Source organism: Apostichopus japonicus, chromosome 20 (assembly GCF_037975245.1).
Source record: "Apostichopus japonicus isolate 1M-3 chromosome 20, ASM3797524v1, whole genome shotgun sequence".
Classification (NCBI taxonomy): domain Eukaryota; kingdom Metazoa; phylum Echinodermata; class Holothuroidea; order Aspidochirotida; family Stichopodidae; genus Apostichopus; species Apostichopus japonicus.
In genome coordinates, this window is record NC_092580.1 from 20,563,218 (window position 1) to 20,586,336 (window position 23,119).

Here is a 23,119-nt window from a genome sequence, read left to right on the forward strand (position 1 = left end):
ATGGTCAAACCCTGCACACTAGTGTTCAGCATTAAAATTTATTTTGAAGCACAGGGCGTTGACATTAGACCCTGTGCTCTATATCAGATCCTGCCTGTGATCACCGAACAGGAAGTTGAGTTTTTGTAAGAGAATATTTAGACAAAGCCCACAAGCCATGTAACTTGCTGCGCTGAAACAAACAACAACGGATGTTTAAGGTCATCGCTGATTCGGGTCAACCCCAAGCTGTGTTTACCGTACAAATTGAACACCGAGCGCGGTATGTGATGGCGGTCTGATCCTCCCTGGATCTTAGTCAATGGCAGGGTTCAATTCTTGGGTCTAGTTCCTGTTTAATTTAACATTTTAAGCCCAATCTTGGATTTCCACACCGTGCTTGGATTCTGATATCAACAAAGTTTTCCAGTCACTACATTCTTGTGGTCATTATCGTAATCTTACAACTAAGAAACGAACAGATTATGTTTTGGATAATTGACTGATTGGCATGAATGAGTTAACCAGCTGTTTGTTTAATCAAGCTGACTCAAATGGAATGAACTCTTGTCAGAGATGAGATTATCACTGCCCTTGGCTAAAGTTCCTTCTGCTAAAACTTGCAAGGACCTGCCACTATCAATATGAGTGACCCCAGAAAGCTACCGCAGCTATTATGTTTGAAATAACACAGTTGATAATATCTATCCTCTGTTTGTTTTTACCACCTTTAAAGCCAAAAGATAGCTTAAAGAAGTGTACTTGTTTTCAATGTAACCACTCGCTGTTTGTATTGTTTGCCTACAGTATCCGTAATACCAGGCTTAATTCTGCATGAATGCAACTCTAATGTGTGTGAATAATAACAAGATGGATGATAAAGTAAATGGGATTATTTTCAGATTAAACTGGCTTGAAGTTTATAGTTCTTAGTCATTTGTTGGTTTGCTGATTATCATGTCAGCATTTTTGAAAAACAACTGTCAAAGGGTTTACAGTGCAATATGTATATAAGTTGTGAAATTTTCATCAAAATGTACCAACTTTGAAATTCTTGTATAAAAGGAAGCAACCAATGAAGTTGAGCATACATGCATATAAACATAAAAATTCTGCCATTGATAGTTACAGCGCCATGGGCAGTTACTCGTTTCCTGGAGTGGCGCTATATAAATCTACATTTTTATTATTATTATTATGATTATTATTATTATTATGTCATTTTGAAATACTCTATTTGACTAATTTTGTATGACTCTTCACAAGATTTCAGCACGATACTGTAGATTCAAAAAGAAGCAGAAATTGCTGGGGACCCAAACTTGAGTTTGCGGGGATGCAGTGGAATAATTTTTACCAAATTTTTAAGCTAGGTAAATCAAAGCGCATACATCTAAATATGAGACAGGAAAATGACATGGTTCATGAAATGCTGAAAGTGGTCCATGTTGAGATGAAATTGTCTATAGATGTAGGGTGTCTTCATATCTAGAGTAGCATTTGAGAGAGATATGTGTCAATTGTCTCCTGGATGTTACTGTACCTTTGTAGCATCACTCCAGCTTTGTGTTTAGGTTAATACATATCTTTATCCCATCAGACTAGGGACATTAGTCTCGTTTTTTTTTTAGATGCTGGGCTATTAACACCCATTTGCATTGACCCACATAACTGATGTGACATTGAACCAATTAATAAGATTGTCTCCCAATTGGATAGTTATAGATTTTAATGAGCCGAGAAAGGATTTATGGAGGGATACTGTCTGCTGGCAGTCTGACAAATCTTAGATAAAAAATGGTTTATGAAAAGTTGTTGAAGTTAGTGAAGCTATAACCTCAAGAATTATAGGTCAGGGAATAAAAAACTTCATATGTGACAGAAATATTCCTAAAAGAATGTCATGAGAAGAAAGGGAGTTTCACTATTTTGTTCAGATTGGGAGATATGATGGGTCTTAAATCATGGGTGGTAGGCTGGCAATGGCAAGGAGGAATCCATACTGCGTAGTTGTTTCATTAGTTTCCCCTCCTTGGGAAGAAGGCATTCTTATTACTTTATTCAGAAGTGAATTTATGATGAAAAAGAGCATAGTTTACATTCAATGACAAAACCTCATATTTACCACATACTTGACCTTTGGATATAATTGTTACATGCTGTATGAAGGTTACATTATTGCTACATATTTGCTGGGAGAGATGTGGTGCTTTGGCTTTTAAAGTTTTCACAGAATCTGCTGTGATGATGCAAAGTCCTGTCTCCAGTAAGGTCAAACAGCTTGACTCTTCGCCATTGCTGATAAAGATTTCCTACCCCCACCCATATTTTATTGAATTATTTACACATTTCATTGTCCACCCACAAACTAATCTGGCAGAGTGGTGAGTGTGGTCCATACAGTAGTTTCACAGAACACCTTTTTTAACTCAGCTCAGCTAAATATTAAATTAAAATGGCTAAAAATTATGCTTCATGGGTTTAGTGAGTTTGTAGTTTTACATGAACAAAGTGCAATAGATTGAAGCCCACACACTCCTTGGTTTATTTTGATGTACTGTAGAAGATCTTGATGTAAACCTCAACTATAAGTCCATCAATGTTAACATCTTTTCACCTTTATAAAGATAGGTGCAGTTAAAATTCTTATCTTCTTCTTCTTAGGGTATTTGGATACCTGCTTAGATTTGAGACTTCCACCCACTCTTAATAAGGAAGGAATTTGTTGATATTCATACTACTACTGTATGTAGCACTGGGTTACTACATGCCCTTGCACTTCACACACACACACACAGCCTTAGGCAATTAAGCATCGCTGGAGACAGACTCGGGGAGGAAACAGGTTAAAAGAAAGAATGAACCGTGGGAATATTATTGATCCTTAGCTGCAGGTACTTGAAAACAGGACTCTGGTCAATTCCTGGCATAAATCAACTGGACCTTGGTCTTATACTGATTTGTTGACCACTATTGTATTTGTAACCACAAAGGAGACCCCATGGCAGACTGGACATGTACGGTAACTGTGAGTTAATAGTTGCTTAGTGAAAATACCCACCGCTGTTTTATACATTGTACACTGTTTGTATACCATTGGGAGAGCCTTGTAATATGGTGTTTCCACTCTGCAGTACAAGAATGCATTGTAGGCATATCTTATTATGGACAGTGCCTTATTACTGCAATGAACTTGGTGGTCTCTTCTTGACCTCTGTACATACTTTGTATTGGTGATGTTTATTGTCAAAACATAAATTTTGTGTTGGTAATAGTTTGATAGCAGTGGATGGGTAAACAAGGACGATGGCGGATTAGATCAGAATTAAAGGGCCATTATGAATTAATCCATATAGGCTTTGGTCTTGAGATGGGAAGGATATAACTTAAAAGCAGCTTTTTGTCTAAGTTTTTTAACTTGATGGTTAAAGTTACCGTAAAGTAGCACCCAAAAGTGGTGTTTTGGAGTGAAAAAAAAAGTTGAGGGAGTGGGAGCGGGGGGGGGGGTTGGGGAAGGAGGGGTGTTGACAATGGTATAACATGGCAATGATAATATGCTACATTTAATATGAAAATGGACAAATATAATATGAACTATAAAGACCCTCCCTCCATGTCACTGATCTAAATCTTAATTACATTCCATCACATACACTTGTACAGTTTCTCAGGAAACAGCAAGTTTTATGATTGTCTGACCAAAGGTATAAAAAAACAAACTTTTGTAGGTTAGTAATAGTAAGGGGGTGGGGGAATGGGGGAGGGGGAGAAAAGCTGATAAAATAAGTATTTTCCAATTTGTAAAGACTTTGGTGGCTCAGGACAGGGAATTTAATATAGTAATATCCACATTTTGTGTACTATCTCTGGTTTAGGAAATTTATTTCAACTGGTGCACAAAAACTGTTTCTTCGATTTTGCACTCATGAACTTAGGGACCTGAATTTCACCAGTCCCGGCTTAAATTTGCACTCAACTAAGTAACATATATTGTACACTGTACTGCATCTAGCCTGCCTTTAAAAATTTTGAATTCTGCCTTAGCCAGTTCTTGCCCCAGTTTCAGTCAGGATCAAGTCACTGTGCCAGTTTGCATGTGGTGTACAAAGCCATTGAGCACTATGGTATCACATGATACAGCCAGGACCTCTGCAGGGATGCACTTATCTTTTGATATGAAAGTTACCTCTTAATATAAAGAACTCTTAAAATTAAACTTTTTATATGAAAAAATGATTCTGACGCAGCGTGAGTGAATGACAAAATAATCCTTTCATTTTGATCGAAACTTATCTCTGCAAATTTTGAGAATACAGGTGTAGATATGCTTACATTGTACAAATATTTTGGTCGTATGGTCATTCTATTTCCTTGATTTCCTGAGATTCTGGCGATTAAACAGAAACAAAAAGTGCAAAAAGTGCAAGCTAGAGAAATAAACTGACCATCTTTGACAGGGAGCCAATTTTTCCCATGAAAACTCTGTTTATTTGAACCATTTGCATTGTGGGTGGTGTTCTTCTGCTACTGTGAGTGTGGTTAGTGTATGCAACAACTTTAATGATGTCCTGCCTGACATATATGGCTCTGCTCCTTCCTGTGTTGATAGATAAACAGCGGATTATAAACCCTCTGAAGGACCTGGGAAATAAGAATTGATTCTTAAGTGATGATACAAAGACATGCATGCAAGAAATCATAACTTCCTTCTTTTTCCTTCTGGTCAATAGGGATTTAAAAAAAAAATTGTTTTTATTGTAAACAACTTTTGATGAGTAGAAAGTCCACAACTACTGTATAGTGGTTGAGTAAGTGTCTTGACTGTTACATTCTGCTGGCATTTTCCATTGTAAGTCAAAATGTTTTTAAAATCTTGGTACTGTGAAGCAATATTTCTGATTAATATAAGTGCACACGTTGGAAAAAGAAGAAAAAATAGTTCATAAAATATAAGATACATGCTACAGCTATCAGAGGGAATTTTGGACAATTAATCAAGTGTGGATAGGTTTATGTGTTGAGGGTAGCACAGGGGTAATAGAACACTTACGTTTGAAAAATGTGAACGTGACTTTGGGTGACCACTGTTGGATTTTCTAGCATGTTTTGGCTCAACATTGACAGCTGAAGAATTGCAACAAAAAACAACATAAACATTACTCTGTAGTGAAGATTTCTTCTTGAAACAAATATTTTGATGTAAGTAAATTACTAACAGCATTTTTCAGTTCTCTCTGTTGTAAAATAAGACACAGAATCTATAAAGCTGCCATACAGTGTTGTAAAATGTATATTTAAGGGGGGGGGGGGGGGGAATCAATGAGAAATTGTATGATAAGATATAATTGACTGTTAAAATAATGGTTCTACCTGCTTGAGTTGTAGTTGATTCTTTGCAGGAAATGGATCGAATTGGATTCAAAAGTAATGAGCACAGCTGTTAAAAAGTTGTCCAGCTATTGAAACCCAGTGAACTTGAAAAAACACTATCTGCCCTTTGCCAAGGAAATATTGCTGACATGACTGACGTACACATGACTTGACGTTTACTGTTTTAAAGGTAAAAGTTCAATCTCTTGGAAGACGTATGTTCTATGCAATGACTCATAACTTGTTTTGAATATATATTGTCATATACAGCTAACCTGTTTTTAACTTATAAAAGAGCTGAATTTTATAAGGACCCGTCTTTTAAAGAGGAAATGTATGGTTTTTTACTCAATTGCCATTTTACCTTCACTGATTTTGTAATATAATTTAATATTGTTATTTCCTAGAATACGTCTTGTTAAGTCAGGTTTTGTTTACTTGAGCTATAGATTTGTATCCTTTGAGTTTGTTCATTCAGCCATGTTTTGAACAAATACAGTCCTCAGAGATGACTGAACTTTGTGATGAATTGGGTTCACAAAGACGAGTATAAGCACAATAGTCCATTTTCTGTGTGGAAAGACACAATGTTTTAGTGAGATATCAATAGAAATTTTGAAAATGGTACCATACTTTTGAAATACCATAGTTTGGTTTGTCAGGCAGAATCACATATTTTGATCATCATGGTACAGGCCCTAGCAACCACAACATGGTCACACAGTACAGCATCGGTACATAATTCGGCGGTACCTGCTTGTCTTCATTTACTGTACAAGGCTGTATTTAGGCATTTTCAGCATGTATATTGCTTAAATGGTTTTTAAAGATATTTGTGGGATATTTCTACCAGGATGCTAACAGACAGCAGTAGCTCCCTTCAAATCTATGTTGAAAAGAAACAGCTCACAAATCATGGTCATACCATGCATAGCAAACAGAACCAGGTTCCTAAGTTTGATTTAAATTGGAAATCAACTATCACAGCAGTAGGTATCACTTAATGTATACCTAATCAGGAGTTCTGTGGAAAGTTGCAAAAAATGTTTTTGATTTTTTTTCAGAGTTTAATGAAATTATAATGGAGTAATATTACATTATTTATGGATTTTTTTATAAAAATATGTGTGGATTGTGTGTTTTTTACTCAGTGGTTGCTCGTATATATCTGCTAAGTATAAGTACTGTACTGTTGGGGGATGATGTTACATTGTGTGACGTACAAGTTGGGTGAAGGTTCACATAAATTTTCACTCATCTTTGTACTGTGTACATATATGTGTGTCAATTTCAGCCTACAACTGTGCCTATCCTACAAAAAAAGTCACAACTTGATTATGTTGCAGATTATGTATAAAGCAAGATATTTAAGTACACAGCTGACTCACAGTCAATATCTTCCAAGAAATGAATATATACAGTATGATACTTAGAAGTATGTAATGACTTCCTAGCCAATTGACTGTCTTCAGGTCAGTATCTGGGATAGAAATCTACATTAAGGTTGTTTTTTCGGTGAAAAAAATTGTTTTTGAACCTGTATAAACTGTTGACTGTTTTGTAACATTATTGTAACAAAATTCTAATGCTTCAACTGAGCTATATAATATTACAACTAAATTTGTGTCTTTTTTAATGAAACGGTTACAGTATCAACTAATATAACTGATTTTTCCTGATATAGAAAATTGTTTCTCACAAATTAAATGTAATGGACATCACAATTGTCTTTTTATTGTCAGGTGCAGTTTCCATCTGGTTGTACCTTTGCATTCATCTGATTCTATAACCAAGTTACATACAGTATTTGGACAAGTTTCCTCAATCACATATTTGCAATTTCACATTACAGTAGGTTGAATTGTGTAAATGTTTTTTTTTCCGTCAATGTAAACCGAAGAGATAGAGACATTTTAACTCAACATGACAGTTGTTTACTTAAAACTATACTCATGCCTAGATATATACAATAATAACATTAATTTTTGATAAGTGACTGAGATAAACGGCAAACCTAAATTTTGTCATGCCATGTTAAATGAAACACACCACTATTGCTTAACAAGGTGCGATATACACATACAGTACTCTTGTAATTTTTATCTCAATACATTACATGTATAGAGATATTGTAACAGTAAATGGGACTCTCTCTTCTCTTAAAACTTTTTCAGCATCTTCAAACAAAGTTCTTTTTCTCTGGAATTTCCAGAGCAAGAATATATCATATAGACCAACAAAAGTTACTATTTTTTATTCCAGAATTGTATCTCATTCTGTGACTTTTTCAGCGATTTATGTCCAAATCGGGCCAATTCGGGCTGAAAACACACTTTGGCAAACCTTTTTTGCACACGCTCCAAAACTTATGTTTTATGAAAGAGAATAGAATTGTCTTTCAACAGTGGTATCGTCTAAGATAGGGTCCTATGTATTATATATTTTATTAACATTTTAAACTTTCATTTGTTGTTTACAGGTAGGTATTAATAAGAATATTTTACTAGATGTATATGACATTTTATGGCTTTTATTTGCTTTATTTGATGTTTAAATGATTTTTCTTTCTTAAAACAACACTGAGCTGCCGCCCCTACTTTTAGTAAAAAGGTCCGTTTTTGATGATTAAGCCCCGCCCCCAAGTCTGTTTTGTAGCAGATTGGCTATGACTCATGACAGCTACATGTTAGATATATGAAAATGGCTACCCTCACGACCAATTTTCTGTACTGTAGTTGGGTACGCCAGGTGTAGTGTATTGCCACATTCTGTACTGCTGAATTCTACGAAGTGCATTTAATTTATATTAGGCCTTCGTTTTTGTAACATCCATTTAAGGATAGTACTGGTGTTCAGGTAGCTTTTCAGAGCATGGGCCATGATAAGTTTGTTTGATTGCCCTTCATGTATTTAGTATAATTACGTATACACATTCTAAGTTCTTGTATTTCTGAAGGCTACTTACTGAAGGCCTAGTGCATTTAAAAAAAAATATATATATATAGGCCTAGGCCTATTAGGCTTTCAGTGATAGCCACATTAGCATTATACTGGTGTTCAGACAGCTTTTCCTAGGAAGGACCAGGGTAAGTTTGTTTGATGGGTACATATAAAAGAGGAGCCGGCCATAGCATCACAACTTTTATAAGACTATCAAAATTGTATAAGGTTATGTTTTATTTATAATGATATAAGATGTATAAGGTTATAAGAAGTATGTTTAGCTTTCTTTTGAACTTGTAATGTTTGACATCAAATGTACAAAGAATTAAAATAAAATAACAAAATGGAGAGGAACTGAGGTGGCTATGAGGGGAGGAGGAGGCCACCCATCACTTGCATATAAAAATTTGTAATCTTGTTTTACATTATTTTTTCCAAGTCATAAATCCATGAAATCCATGTCAGAAAAATTGAGATGGAAAAACGTGGGTTGTTTTGATATCTAGAAGTGGACACAGTTTTGATGGTAGTCACCACTACAGTCTACAGTAACATACAGTAGGTCAATAGGCCTAGCTCTCAAGGCAGGCATCAGGAATATGGTTGAGTTGTTCGCCTTTTCTAATTTGGCCGTTGTCATTGACGTCAAACTATATGACCAAAAAGTCCAACAGAGACTGACCCAAGATGAAGGATACCACATAAAAAACAAGTTCTTAAATATTCTATGACATTACTAAACCTTGCAACGTCGTTCTTTCGACTAACAGGCAATGAGCGCTAAAGGCAACACTAGCAGGATAAAGTGTAACCTGCAGAGACTATTCGTGGCAAAGTAGCAAAAATGCAAGGTATATATTTGTTGTACCATGATTGATATTGATAATTGTAGAGACAGAGCAAAGATATGAAATTAGGAATCAAAATTAAAACTTCCAGTATTGAGATACTGCGTCATTGATGCTCTTGTTGAACCATGTTGTGTTGTTGTTCTAGTCGATGCATGGAACAGGATGCCTTATAATTTATGTCTGTTTGATGTTATGGAGAGTTTGTTTAGTTGGATAAGTCATCAATCTTCCTGGATTTGCTAAGTTAAGTCTATGAGTTCAGCTTTCAAACCGAAAAAGAAAGAAAAATAAAAAAATAAAAAAAATCTGGATAATTGACCAGTCAGTTCAAATGACCTTGATCAAGGATGTACCCTAATATTGTTAAAAGAAACAACTGAGCCGGTTGTGATATGTGCCTGTTGGCAACTCATAAGTTATTCCTACAGTAGTGGGAGCAATAGTACAGCTGTTTAGTATTGTCTTATAATGTTACAACCAGCCAGTCAAAGATGATTTATATTATTATTGACCTCCGAGGAGGTATCACAGCTGATTAAAAGGTTGACCATTGATTTGTTATTTGGAATATATATTAAAATAAAATAAAACTGTTAGCAAACTGCTTATCCACTAAAGCGCCTGTGTAGGAGAATGTGTAAAAGTAAGTTGGCCTGACGTTTCGATCCTAGCAGGATCTTCTTCAAAGGCTAAATGACAAGTAACAGTAACAGAAAGTACAAAAACACACACAGAATACAGACAGGTTAATGAGCATGGTGAACCCAAAGAGATGGATGTAAGGGGCTTAGTAGACAAGGGATGGAGAGAAGAAAGAAAGAAACCAATAGGGGAAGAGGAGAGGTAGGAGATAAACAATGGAGTGACAAAGAGAGGATTAAGGGAAGGGGTAGGGAATAAACTGGTGAAGGACAAAAACAGAAAGGTGTGAAGAAAAAGGGTGGAAGAGAGATATGAATATATATGGAATATATATTATCATCATACATGGCATCATTGGCATGCACTTGTTAGGTGGAGACAGGTAAGTACAGTACTTAATACACAAATACAAAAGTAGGATACAGTACATGATCATTGCAGTATATGGAAATTCCTTCTGAATCGATGCATCACGTTCTTAGATTCTATCTTAACTGCATTGGAGTATATAATCGGTCTGTTAATTCACTAAACTGGCCCAGCTGGCTATAATTATACCTTCTTCAATCTTCATGTACTGTTCGGTGTGACTCCAAATGTTTTCCTTGCATTGTTGCAAAAAGAACCATATAATGTGGTACAATTACGCTCTTCTGGAATGACAACTGTAATATTGAACAAATTTCTACAATTTTAAACTATTGCAAGTGTAATTAAGTTAACGGTAATATATTTGCCTCCAAGTACCGTGTACTGAGATTTGCTATATATGTAAGCATTGTTATGAGATTCTAGGAGTATAAGCCCTCTTCACTATCATTCTCAGACTGAGGCTGAATTTGCCTCAGGTGTGGAGTATACTGTAAGTCCTTGGAGGATGCCTTTAAGATGCTTGGATTGGAATTGGCACATGGCTGACCATTGATTGACATTGTAGCATATTTTTCGGCCAGGAATTTATGTACGTACTGTATGATCATTGAGGGTTGCGAAGTACATGTGTTATCAGTTCAATAGATTAATGCATATTTATTCATTGTAGTTCTGGACACAGCCTTAATTCAAACAACTCTAGTGTAAACTCCAATCAAATTATTAACCAATGTCAACTACTGTTAGTATAAAGCACTCCTTTGCTAGCCAATCAGAAGCTACCATAGAATCCCTGTTTGTTGATTTTACATTCACTTGACAAACAAATTGATGTTCCTCAAATAATTTGATTTATGATTGAAAATCAATATTGCTTAAATGGCTGGTTAATGATTGAGCTACTGTAGTATTTAGACTACGATAGTTAATAGGTTGGAAGGAATCAAGTTATTCAGGTGCTATTATAAGTATTCTACAAGTACAAACTTGAAGAACTTTGAAAAATGTTGGAAGATTTTTTATTTCTTGCCAGAAGCATATACAAGGAATCTGTGATTGTGATGGTGTGTGTGTGTGTGTTTCTATGTATGTGACACTTGATTCTCGGACAAATTTAACTCACTTGCTCTACGATAGTCAGATAGAACAGTATTTTCAGCAAATTGTATGGCAAGGAATCACAAAAGCTACTGGCTTTCTGGTTTATGAATCATTTGTTTATTTTCAAGTAATTATAAGTTATAAATTGCTAAATGCTAACATTTAAATAAGATATGAGTGAGTTATTAGATTCGAAGGATTACAAAGTCTCAGGATGCTGTGGTTGAAACATTTCCATTTCACTTTTTTAGAAACAGTTTGGGTTAGTGTTAATTGTGTGACAGTTTTACTTGTGATGTATCTGAAGAACAATTCGAGCATAGTTGACCTGTTTGATGTTATTCCCAGCTCACTGCGCGGGTGGGTTCAGGTATAATGGCATTCCCTCAAACGCTGTTGAGCGATGGCATTAAATTAAAGAACCTCAAGTCAGAGCACAAATAGAAGAATTAAAATTTATAATATTCCACGAGGGAGTACGATTTTGATCAAATTTACATTTTGGGAGGCCTTTTTACCTTTCGATTTACTCTTTACGATCTCGTCCAAAACGATGCAGTCCAAGACAGAATATAATCCTTCTATATTTTACAGATTATTGTCTTGTAAAAGACTGACATTTATACCAGCAGTATTTTTTGCCATCAAAGTGTTTTTGGGGAAAGGTCGGATTACCTCTTGCACCTGGGGTACTAAATGATGTATTTTGAAAGGTATGAATAGTTTCATTTGAATTTCTGTGACTGTCAGTTTGTGACTGAAATATCCATTTTAAGCGGCAACATCCAAGAAAAAGTTTTGTTTCATTTGACAACCTTACAGTCAAGTACACCCATCCTGTGGGATTTGTTGAGAAGAATTAAAACAAAGATTCTGTTTTCTATATTATTTTTTTCTTTCATCACCCCTTTGAGAAAGTCCTATTTATTACAGAAAGGTTGAGAAAAATTAAAGAAATTTGTAGAGATAATTGGCATTTGGCAATGAATCTTGTATATAATAGTCAAATGACACAGGACTCAAGCAGGAACTTTTGATTAATATCTCAAACAGTATTTACAATACAAATAGTAAAGGGGGGGAGGGGGGGGGGGGGGGGGTTAGCTTCAACTTGTGGTGAATGGATGCTTTGTATTACAAAATGCAAAGAGATCTAAAACTGATTTTTATGCAGCACAATAGTATCTACTTTGGCCCACAAAACTTGCACACTCACTATTCTGCATGTAGAGTTAGCCAACACATGTTATCATTTCTGTACTGTACAGGTGTTAAAGTGTCAAGAAGTTGTATTGCTGAATAAAGCAAAGTATAATATAGTCCTTTCGTATATCCGTCAGAGTATTCAACTCTGTTAGCATTTTTCTGTATTAATCAAAGCCTACATCTCACCCTAATTCTGGTCACCGTACAGTAAGTCAAGTTTTGACTGTAGGAATCTGATTAACATCAATTTAATACCTGCCAGCCACTTTAATTTAAATTGAGTTTTATTTTGAAGTAAGCTTGGCGGTGCTTCATTTCATAAACAGGTTTCAAGTTAGATGTTTATTGGTGGATCATATACCAATCTCAAGCATTCAAGAATTTGATGGTGACATACTGTACAACAAAGCTATATGAAGAAAGGAATGAGTTTGCATATAAAAGATGTTATTCGGTAGGGTGAAACTGTACTCCATACTAGCCACTCCAAGCAGCCAGTTAACACTATTCGTGAGAGTGTTGTGGTGTAACTATATACTATAATTAATGCTGAAATATTTTTTATCAGATTTAGTGTGAATTACTCAAATTAAAATTGCAACTTGCATGGTCACGCAAGACAACTTCACGCTTTACACTGTCATTGATCATACACAGTATTTTCTGTATTGCATGGTGTAATTTAGTTTGTGAGTTTTGTTGGACTAACCTTACCCCCCCCTCCCCCCCCCCCCCCCAAGATATATATACATATTGTATACATATTGTCTCCTCTGTTTTATAAACTACTGTACCAATACAGCTTTGTTCAATCACTGTACGCTTAGGTTATACGTAGGTTGTTAGTATTATAATTTTAACACTCCCAGTCTGGTTAGGCTGGTTCATTCCTTGGTCACATACATCAGACTTGGCAAAATAAACTTCATCGATTTCAAACACCTTTCAAAACTTTTCTTGCTTTTTGCGTCCTTTCTAGACCAAAGATGGTGTCCACATTAGTTCGAGTTGACCTCCCCCTGGTAACCACAGCCATGGCGTTAGCTATAATTACCCATTGTCATTTAGATGATCCAGCTCACCTTACAATAGCCTCTGCAAAGCCAGCAGGAAGTTCTTTGTGAGCAAAGTAGACTTGCTAGCATTCCTGACATTCTTTAGAAAAGTAGGGATTTGTCCAAAAACTGAACAGATTGGAAATCATTCTGGTTCACATCTTCAAGAGAAAGTAGTACGGGGTATTGTGTCCTCGGTAGCAAATTGGAGTTTCAGAGAAAAGTTATCATTGATGGAGTGGATGATTATTACGTTCCTTTGATATCTGCAAGCCCCTGTTTGTTGTACTGTAACTGGCGGTAATTTGATTCATTTATGTCATTAATTCAGGAAAAATGCAGAGAATTCAATGAAAGCTTCATGTTTGTGCTAAAATTTGCCACAATCTGGTGGTACTGTACTGTACCATTAATTAGCAGAATTAAGAAGAAAGGTACAACACATACAGTGTACATGAAAAAGTCTGTTAATCTGGTCAGCAAAAATGATGGAATTAAACATAAATCACCATAAGTTTTGTAGATCAAAATTAAACAAACAATGTTAACAAACTGCATATCCACTAAAGAGCCTGTGTAAGAGAATGTGTGTCTTGTGTGAAAGTAAGAAGGCCTGACGTTTCAATCCTATAGCAGGCTCTTCTTCAGAGGCTGAATGAAGAAGATCCTGCTAGGATCGAAACGTCAGGCCCACTTAATTTTACACATAATTTTTGGAGGAAAACGAAACGTTGAAATGTTGGTATTACTGTATTGTATTGTACTGTAGGCATACATGTTCCTCTCAGAAAAACTGAAGCTGTTGTTTTTCAAACATATGCTATGTCTCTTTTATAGACTTAAATTAGCCATGTTTAATATTCCCCTTGGTAGATTCAATCATAGTGTGCATGACTACATTCCCATCAATACTCACATGGGTTTGCGGAAACAAATGAACGCATAAATGAATTTATAAACAAGCGGTTGAACAATGGCAAGGCAATCTAAACATTTTCCATTAGAATATCCTTTGATCTCCTTCATCTATTAAAGTATAGATACAGGTAAAAAAAAAAAACCAAAAACCAGCCACAAGTGAAATCAAGAATGAATTTTAAAATTTGTCAAACTTACTGTTGACATTTCATATTTTGGTATTTTCTTAAGATTAATCCAGATAACAATGATGATGTCTGAGAACAATTGTTTGTAACTTCAAAAGTCAAAAGACTGTAAGAAACTCAATTTTAAAAATAAATTCCTTTCATGATTGGTGGAAATTCATACAAAGAAGAAGTATACTCTCAATCATTGGAAGTGATGTGTTAGGAACTGTCTCAGTGACAAAATGTTATTTAGATTTTTGGTTTTACCTTCATTATATGGTGTGTCAAAGTACAATTCTAGAAGGTGGATGGTTTGATAATTTGTTGCAAATCTTGTGTTAAGCATTACTCTCTTCAACAGCATTGTAGAATGCGACTGAACCAGAAAAGCTGCTTTAATAAATTCTCTCAATAATTATAACCTTATAGTCGCAGATGTGATCTGTCAATCATCGCCATGGTGAAACATGACTCTGAGGATGTTTATAACTTCACAGTTCGACTTTTTTGATTAGAATCGTGAAGTATTATGCATCTGTTGCTAAGGACCCTTGCATAACATTATTGCATACCTGGCCGGCCATGGTGAAAGGCGATATAGTCAATTTATGGTTTTTTACTGAATTCACCTGTGAAGATTGCGAAACCGTTACAAGCTGTCGGAGGCTTCTGTAAGACTCAGACCAGCCAACCAAAACCCCTGCTGGCTGGCTTTATGTACACCATGAGCGATGTGTACACTTACTTTTAGTTTACTGTGTCTGGTTAGGGAATGCATGGCATGTTGCTTCTTGCCTTTTCATTGGTAGAGAGTTGAGTGCATCGCACCCAGGTTTGTTTTCAGAGCCATTCAATTGAACCAACCAACCAAAGCCTTTCGAAAAAAATCACTGCCGATGCCATTGTGCGAGTGGGATTTTATGGAAGCCTGTTAATAAAAGACCGAATGGATAAAGGACAGTATAAACCTGTAGTAGATATTTTAGGCACAAGGCAATCTTAGGAAGTTGGAAGCTTATATACTGATCCAAGTTGCTGTTGTGTATTATAGATCAGGTATACTTCCACGTGTGCAGTGTTCTTGTGTTTTTGACATTAATTTGGATTATCGTTGTTTGTTGGTGGAGGTTTGTGACACAAATTTAAACTGGTTGTTGCTATGGATACATTGAGTTGTAGAATCCATTTACTCTTCATCATCACAATTTGATTAAATTAATTTTTATTTTATTCTCTCAATATTTAATTTGTCTCTTACTTTGACTATAGTGTATAAGTTTTTTGCTTTGTTATTGGTAAAATGATAGTTAATACATACATGAAAATGAGGAATTTCATTATATTTGCGATTTGGTCTGTCATTTGAGGTATACGCATGTACTACTTATTTATTTGCAAATTTAATTGCATCAGATTCGATGGGCAAGGTCTTGGAATCTCAGTGCCTTCCTTCACTCAAAATTTTACTCAGTTTGTTGTGATTTTGTCATAGTGATTGAATTTTAATAATTAATTCCATTTTGAAGCATCGTTTAATATTTTTAGCAACATATCATTTTTCTGTTATATTCGCTAAGAAGCTCTGTTGGTTAACAAGCAGGTACGATATTTAAATTTCTAAGAGCTGCTTACAAAAACTATGCCACTTGAAAACTAATAAATCAACTTCGTAAATTTAATTTTCCAACATTGTACTGGATGTTTCTTTGAAATATCCATTTTAGGTTTTTTTTCCCATTGCTTTAGGTTGCTTTTTTTTCTGTTGCCATTCATATTGATCAAATGCATGATCACATCAGACTAGCTTCTTTTTTTTCTTTTTTTTTTGGTGGAGACATTTTGCTACATTCTCTTATATGTTTGTCATCTGTATGTTATCTGGATGCTTTGATGGTGCCACATCGGGGCATAAATTATTTTTCAAAGTTTGTGTAGCAGTTTTGAAGGCTCAATGTTTTGTCACTTTGTAAAATAGTATAATTGTCTGTGTGAAAAAATTGTTATACAGATACTACACTATAGCAAGTTGCCCATTTTGCATAGTACTTTTGCTATATATGCTGTATGGGATTATAGTTATTCTCCTGTACATACATTCATTTACAATACACAGAGACTGAAAACTATTATTACATTAAATATGATTATTTAGTATGCAAGCATACCTGCATAAATGCATGCCTAAACACTATATAATACACAGCATATGTTTATGTAAAAATTACTTAAAATGCTTTCTTCTGCTTTCCTTCCGCCAGGATAGAGTGTAATAGCACAGTGAGACAGAAGAATTCCAAAATGGCTGCCATTAGGAGGCCCGGCGATGGAAGTACAGGTTTCGCTTTTACCCAGCTGCTGAAGATTCCGAGATCACTCACAAACATCCACTTCCTTACTGTAGTATTTTCGTTTCTTATATGCAGAACGAGAGCTCAGAGCTATCCTCAATTTTCAATTCCTATAAATTCCAACTCTGTTTTTCAGAATCAATTCCTTGATCCAAGTGATGGTAGTTTGTATATCGGAGGACTGAATTACATTTATAAATTGAACAGTGATTTACATTTAATACAATCTGAACAAACAGGTCCTGTTGATGACAGTCCAGAGTGTAGACCCCCTCCATTTAATTGTGAGGAACCAAAGACTATTACAGATAATTACAATAAAGTTATCCTAGTTCATCAGAATAGTCTGATCACATGTGGGAGTATTTATCAAGGAACCTGCCGCATCAGAGATCCTGGGAGTCTAAATATTACATTTGATGATTCAATACGAGAGGTCGTACCCAATACACCATCTGGTCTGGCTGTTGCCTTTATTGCTAATGGAGCCACGGATAGGGTCCTTTATGTTGCATCATCGTATGGTGACTGGTTAAGAGATGTACCAACGGTATCAACAAGATTAATATCACGCTCTCCACCAGATGATCAATTATTTAAAGTCACCTCTGATCATGCTGAAATAACAATACCTCCGAATATCATAAATGTATCTCCAGCAGATCAGCCATTCAACATCAGTTATATTTATGGTTTCACTAGCGGTCAGTTCAGCTACTTTGCTGCATCACAACTTAGAGATTACAGCACCATAAGTAGATATACTTCTAAATTAGTTCAACTTTGTCATGGTGATCCAAACTTTAATTCCTATATTGAACTTCCTCTTGTTTGTGGTGGAATGAACGAGGATGATGATTACAACTTGATTCAATCTGCGCACCTTGCCTCTCTTTCTCTGGATGGAGATGAAGAATTAAAGGATGTACTGGTGGCATCATTTTCAAAGTCAGAGTCACTCACCAGTTCCACTCCTTCATCTGAATCAGCTATCTGTATATACTCTGTAGATGACATCAATCAAGCATTCTATGACAGAAGATTGGACTGTACTCAACAGGGAACAGATAATACAGAAATCAGTTGGGCTGGATCTACAGCATGCTCAGTCAATGAGGCCCTGGTAAGTAGAGGTACCAGTAATTGTAATGACATTGTTATAAGAATGGGGTACATTATGTGGATATTCACAAATGGCCCACTGGCCCATATCATATAGTAGGGTACTTTTAGTTACAAAGCCTTGCCCTTTTAATTCTGTACTATGTTATGCAGAGAACGTCTAAGTGAAGTTTTGACAATAAAACAATTGTTTTGATTCCTTGACGAAGGCAAAAGCAATCTACCCGATGGTCATGGCATATGTGTGTGCGTTAATGTATGTGTGTGACACTTGCTTGTTAACAGGGTAACTCAAAAGTTAATGGTGGATAACTTCATACTTGGTACGTGGATCAGTCTTATGGAGAACAAGAAGCATATTGTTTTCTGTGAAGTTTAAGTCATTTTGGGTCAATAGAGGTCAAAGTCCAAAAACTTTGGAACATTGATAACTCAAAAAGTACATTTTTATTGAACTTATACATAGTATGCAGATGCAGCTTGCTTAGTACAAGAAAATTGAAATTGGTGGAGGCCAAAGGTCAAAGTGAAAGTCCGAAAAACTTGTAAACATGATAACTTAAGAAATACATCTTTCATGAACTTCATACGTATTGTGTAGAACCAGCTTAGTGATTGCAAGAATCCTATTGAAATTGGTAGAGTCCATATGTCACATGAGGTCAACAGGCATCAAAGTCTGAAAACCTTTTAAACATGATAACTCCAAAATGAAAGCTATAATTAATCTGTGAAGTCTTCAGTGCTTTGATTTTCTGAACATACAGGCATTTAGGTAATGAAATCTGCTTCAGAGTTCAGACTCTTGCTTTAAACGTGCGCTTAAACCGCTTTAGGGTTTTCCCCTCTGAGGTTCAAGAGGTCAAACGGTTATCTCAAATGGTGGCAAAATTGAGCCATTTTCTCAAAATCATAGTGTATAAACAATGTCATGTAACTCTCACCAATTATTAAAGGGATTTGCCAGATCAAAATTGGTGTCTATATTTCAAATAGGAAGACTGTTCTTTCTAGATATTGAAACATTTTGGTTTAAAATTCTATACTGCAGAATCCTTATAAGTGAATGACATCTTTGATGCCCACAAGGGATTTCTACATATCTTTTCTGGTTCTCACTTAATTCTTGGACAAATTTAACTCACTTGCTCTACATTAGTCAGATAGTCAAATTGTATGGCAAGGAATCCCAAAGCTAACTTGCTCTGGTTTCTGAAAGAACATGATAATCAGAACTCGAAGTAGCTCAACTACCTACTGTATAAGTAAATTTTTCTAGAACCCAGGACATTCTTGTTGTTATTTGACCACTTCCTTTTTACTTGTTTGCATTAATATCCATCATCACATCAAGTAAGACAGGATTTTTGCAGTACTTGAAATTTACAAATGCAGTCAAAGATAGAAAGATTTTGGCAATAGGAAGCTATGTTACACAACAAAGTATGAATATTCATGTTGGTGAAAAAGTTGGTGAAATGAAGAAATACCAGTAATGGTGATCTTTCCAGGTGGTTATTATTTCAAGCAAACTTCTAAACAGGTCTTATTGTATTTTATTCATGGGATGGAACTTTGTAATTGTTAATCTCAACTTAGAAATTATATCAAGGCATTAGCTTGTGTATGTAAATTGATTATCCTATTGTTTTCTTTCCTTTGTAGTTCCGCCGCATCAGTCAGAGTTCACCATCAGATTATTGCCATGCATTAGAAATTCAGAGTCCTCTCGGAGGTGAAAATAGAGCCATCACTATATCAGCCAGGCCAGTTTATGAAAGCACCAACTACATCACTGCTGTTGCCGCAGTTCAGCATTTTGAGACACCAGTTATCTTCACTGGTGGAGATAGTGGCAATTTTAAAAAGGTAACATTCCCAACATTGTAAAACAACTCATACAGTTGTCATAAGTACAATTAATGAAAGTAATTTTGAAGGAGCAATTGAAGAAATTTTGATGATGCCCAGTAAAGTATTTCGCAAAACATTTCACTATCACATAATGATAATTCTCAACATCATTTCTCAGCAAATGTTACAGACACTATATCTACCAATGATGCAATTGGCATTTCCTTGGATCCAGATCAAATGTAAAGATGTGACATTGAAACTCCTAAGGATTGTTCATTGTGAGATTCAGATTTTTTGATGTTCTATATATCGTTATTATTAATTTTAATGTGAGAAGTGTTCAGGGCCTTCTGTCATCCTTTCATGATACAATCATTAACTTTATGGATTCTCAGGAATTATCTCATCAAAACCTTCGGTAACGGTATAAAGGATTGTTCTCTCCTCAGTTGCGATTGGACGGTTCATCAGCAGAGGTTTACGAGAGTCTTGATCTCCATGAGACACCAGTTATCAGGAACGGCTTACTCCTTTCAGAAGATAGAGAATTCATCTTCATCACCTCTGAGGATCAGGTTAGATGTTGCCTCTGTTTTGTCTTTCTCATATGTTTCCAAACTTTACAAAAAGAGCTTGTTTTGACAGAGAACTGATTCTTGCATATTGTTTTGCACTGAATTACCGGGTAACTGGTTACCCATCCAACCTTGTTACCAGTTTCATAAATTACCACTCGGATTTTCCGTCAGGAATTCTGTTAATTGTAAATTTACTTCACCCCTCGCTTACCTGTCTCCCTACATCCTTAGCACTCTCGTTCCACCATGCCTAGAAATGAACTGGTAATCTTTTAACATTGACTGTGAAACCAATGAGAAAATCTCACATACTAAGTCTTCATACTCTATCATTCTCAGTATAGGTTTTCATGAAATCAGAACACTAAATGTCTAAGTTTCCATTCCCTTGTTCCAATTCAGGGACCCTGTATGGAATTTAATATCTGCCGGTGCAAACACTTCTCATGCTTATTATATTTCTATTATATTATATTTATTTGTAATTTAAACAAAACATTGGAGGAAGATTTATTTATTGTCAAAATAACAGATTATTGGAAGAATATTCCATGAACCATTGTTTAATAGAAAGTTTGGGCACTTAATCTGCATGATGAGTGTAAATATGAATGGAGATAAGGGAAGATGAAGTCTTAACTGTGTGGTTGGCAATTAATATTGACAGGGGTTTTATTCACATGCCTGTGAAACATTAAATCATGCCTCCTTTGTGTGGCACAACAAGAGTCTTCTAGGAGGTTTGACATAGGCTTTCTGTTAGTTTGGTGAGCATAGAGTTGAGGGGAGAAAGCAGAAGATGAAATGAACTTCAATCAGTAAATGGGTTTTATTTATACTTGTTTGTGAAATGATAAATATTAACTCACACATCTGAGAAGTGGGCAGTTGCAGCTTCCTGTGTCCATTTTGATTCTTCATTTCAAACCACTGAATAGTAAATGAAATACATTAAGACCAGTGATGTTTTTCTAGTGTCAAAGGTGTTGGTTTGTCTCAAGCAAGATTTTGTTGTTGTTTAAGACAAATTGTTAGCATTTATCTATCTAATGGTAATCCATGACACAACTCTTTACTGTGTGCCACCATTGATGCAAACCAATCTACTTATATAAACTGTATATAAATATACTTGTAATTTTAAAATATTAATGTAATCAGAGGAAAGTGTGATAGCCTCAATGCTTCTCACATCTGCAAAACACGCTTGCCGACCGCTTCTCGGTTTCAATGTGTAGCAACCGATGGAGAAGCCAAAAAGACTGGGGAAAACTATGCAGAGCCAATGTCGTCACCGTGAAATTGCCTTTCCCAGCAATTTTGGTTAATGTTACAGACTGACGACATTGATTGCTTCCATAAATAGATGAGACCGATTGTAAATTGGAAAATTAGATCTGATTACAATTGAGAGAAAAATACATAAAGAAGAGATGCAAAGCCTATTGATTTATTTTGTCGGCCCTATAAATAGGGAAATGAAGAAATTATGAGCTAGCCAAATACTTTCCCCACGACTTAATAATGTACATGGAAATAGTGATATCTGTTAGCATTATTAGTTACAGAAGCAGGAAAAAAGGCTAAAACTAATTAACTGGTTGTCTTCTGTCAAGACTGAGAGCGATTCGGGAGATCTCTTATTTAAGCCATGTTGGTGATGGTATTTAAAATCAAAGATAGTAATTTAACAACTCTCTGTATGTCTCTCTATATGAGACATTTCAATCTCTAATTTAACAACTCTCTGGAGACATTTCAATGTCTAATTTAACAACTCTCTGTATGTCTTTCTATATATGAGACATTTCAATGTCTAATTTAACAACTCTCTGTAAGTCTTTCTATATAAGAGACATTTCAATGTCTAAATTAACAACTCTCAGTATGTCTCTCTACATGAGATATTTCAATGTCTAATTTAACAACTCTCTGTATCAGGGAAAAACTTGGAGAGTGGGAACCTCCAGGGAAGGTACTTTTGAAAACTTACAGCAAATATTTAGCAAGCTCAACTTTGGGGGCAATACTGATGGCTCTACATGGGACTATATAGAACTTTACGACTAATAGCTAGAAGTATTAAACTGCCAGCAAACTATGAAGGAACTCCTGCATCATACATTGTGTGACAGAATTGGAATATCTGCTCTAATAGGTTACCTTGTATGCACAGTTAATGAAAACTCTTTCTGTTCATAAGTTTACATTTTGACAACAGCTGAACCAGACATTCATTCTTCACCATCATTCATAGCGATGTTTCTGTTTGTGTTACGTTTTGGCCGTCTCATCCTTTGGAAGAAAAAAAGATGTATTGCGTAGTCCATCTGTATCACATGTGTTTTGCATAAGTTTGAAGACACATACATTGCAACCTGAAAACTGGTTTTGTTTTCAGAACTGGTGCAGTTACTTAACTTAATATATTTTCCCCTTGAGAGTCGTGTCTGAAGAATCTTTTCACTTTCTCTTTGAAAGTTAATGGAAGGTCCATTTTACTCCTGATTATTTTACATGTTTGCCTGCAGGGTAATCTGCTGTTCAAATCGTGTATAAGATAATGAATACCGACTTTACTCATATCCCTTGTGTGATGACTCTGTA

The 23,119-nt window shown here is 35.5% G+C and overlaps 1 protein-coding gene across 4 annotated transcripts in view; it reads left to right on the forward strand.

The window, feature by feature from the left end:
* The window catches only part of LOC139961679 (plexin-A4-like), a 93,271-nt gene that overhangs the window by 11,587 nt on the left and 58,565 nt on the right, over positions 1-23,119 (forward strand). For 2 of the 4 annotated variants that reach the window (XM_071961069.1, XM_071961068.1), the window contains exons 2-4: positions 16,866-18,078; positions 19,743-19,946; positions 20,384-20,509. In XM_071961069.1, the coding sequence (XP_071817170.1) occupies positions 16,906-18,078; positions 19,743-19,946; positions 20,384-20,509 (1,503 nt within the window). In that variant the 5' untranslated portion in view covers positions 16,866-16,905. Of the gene's footprint in view, positions 1-15,494; positions 15,735-16,865; positions 18,079-19,742; positions 19,947-20,383; positions 20,510-23,119 lie in introns of those variants that run through there. The other 2 variants (XM_071961070.1, XM_071961071.1) reach the window with 2 other exon arrangements.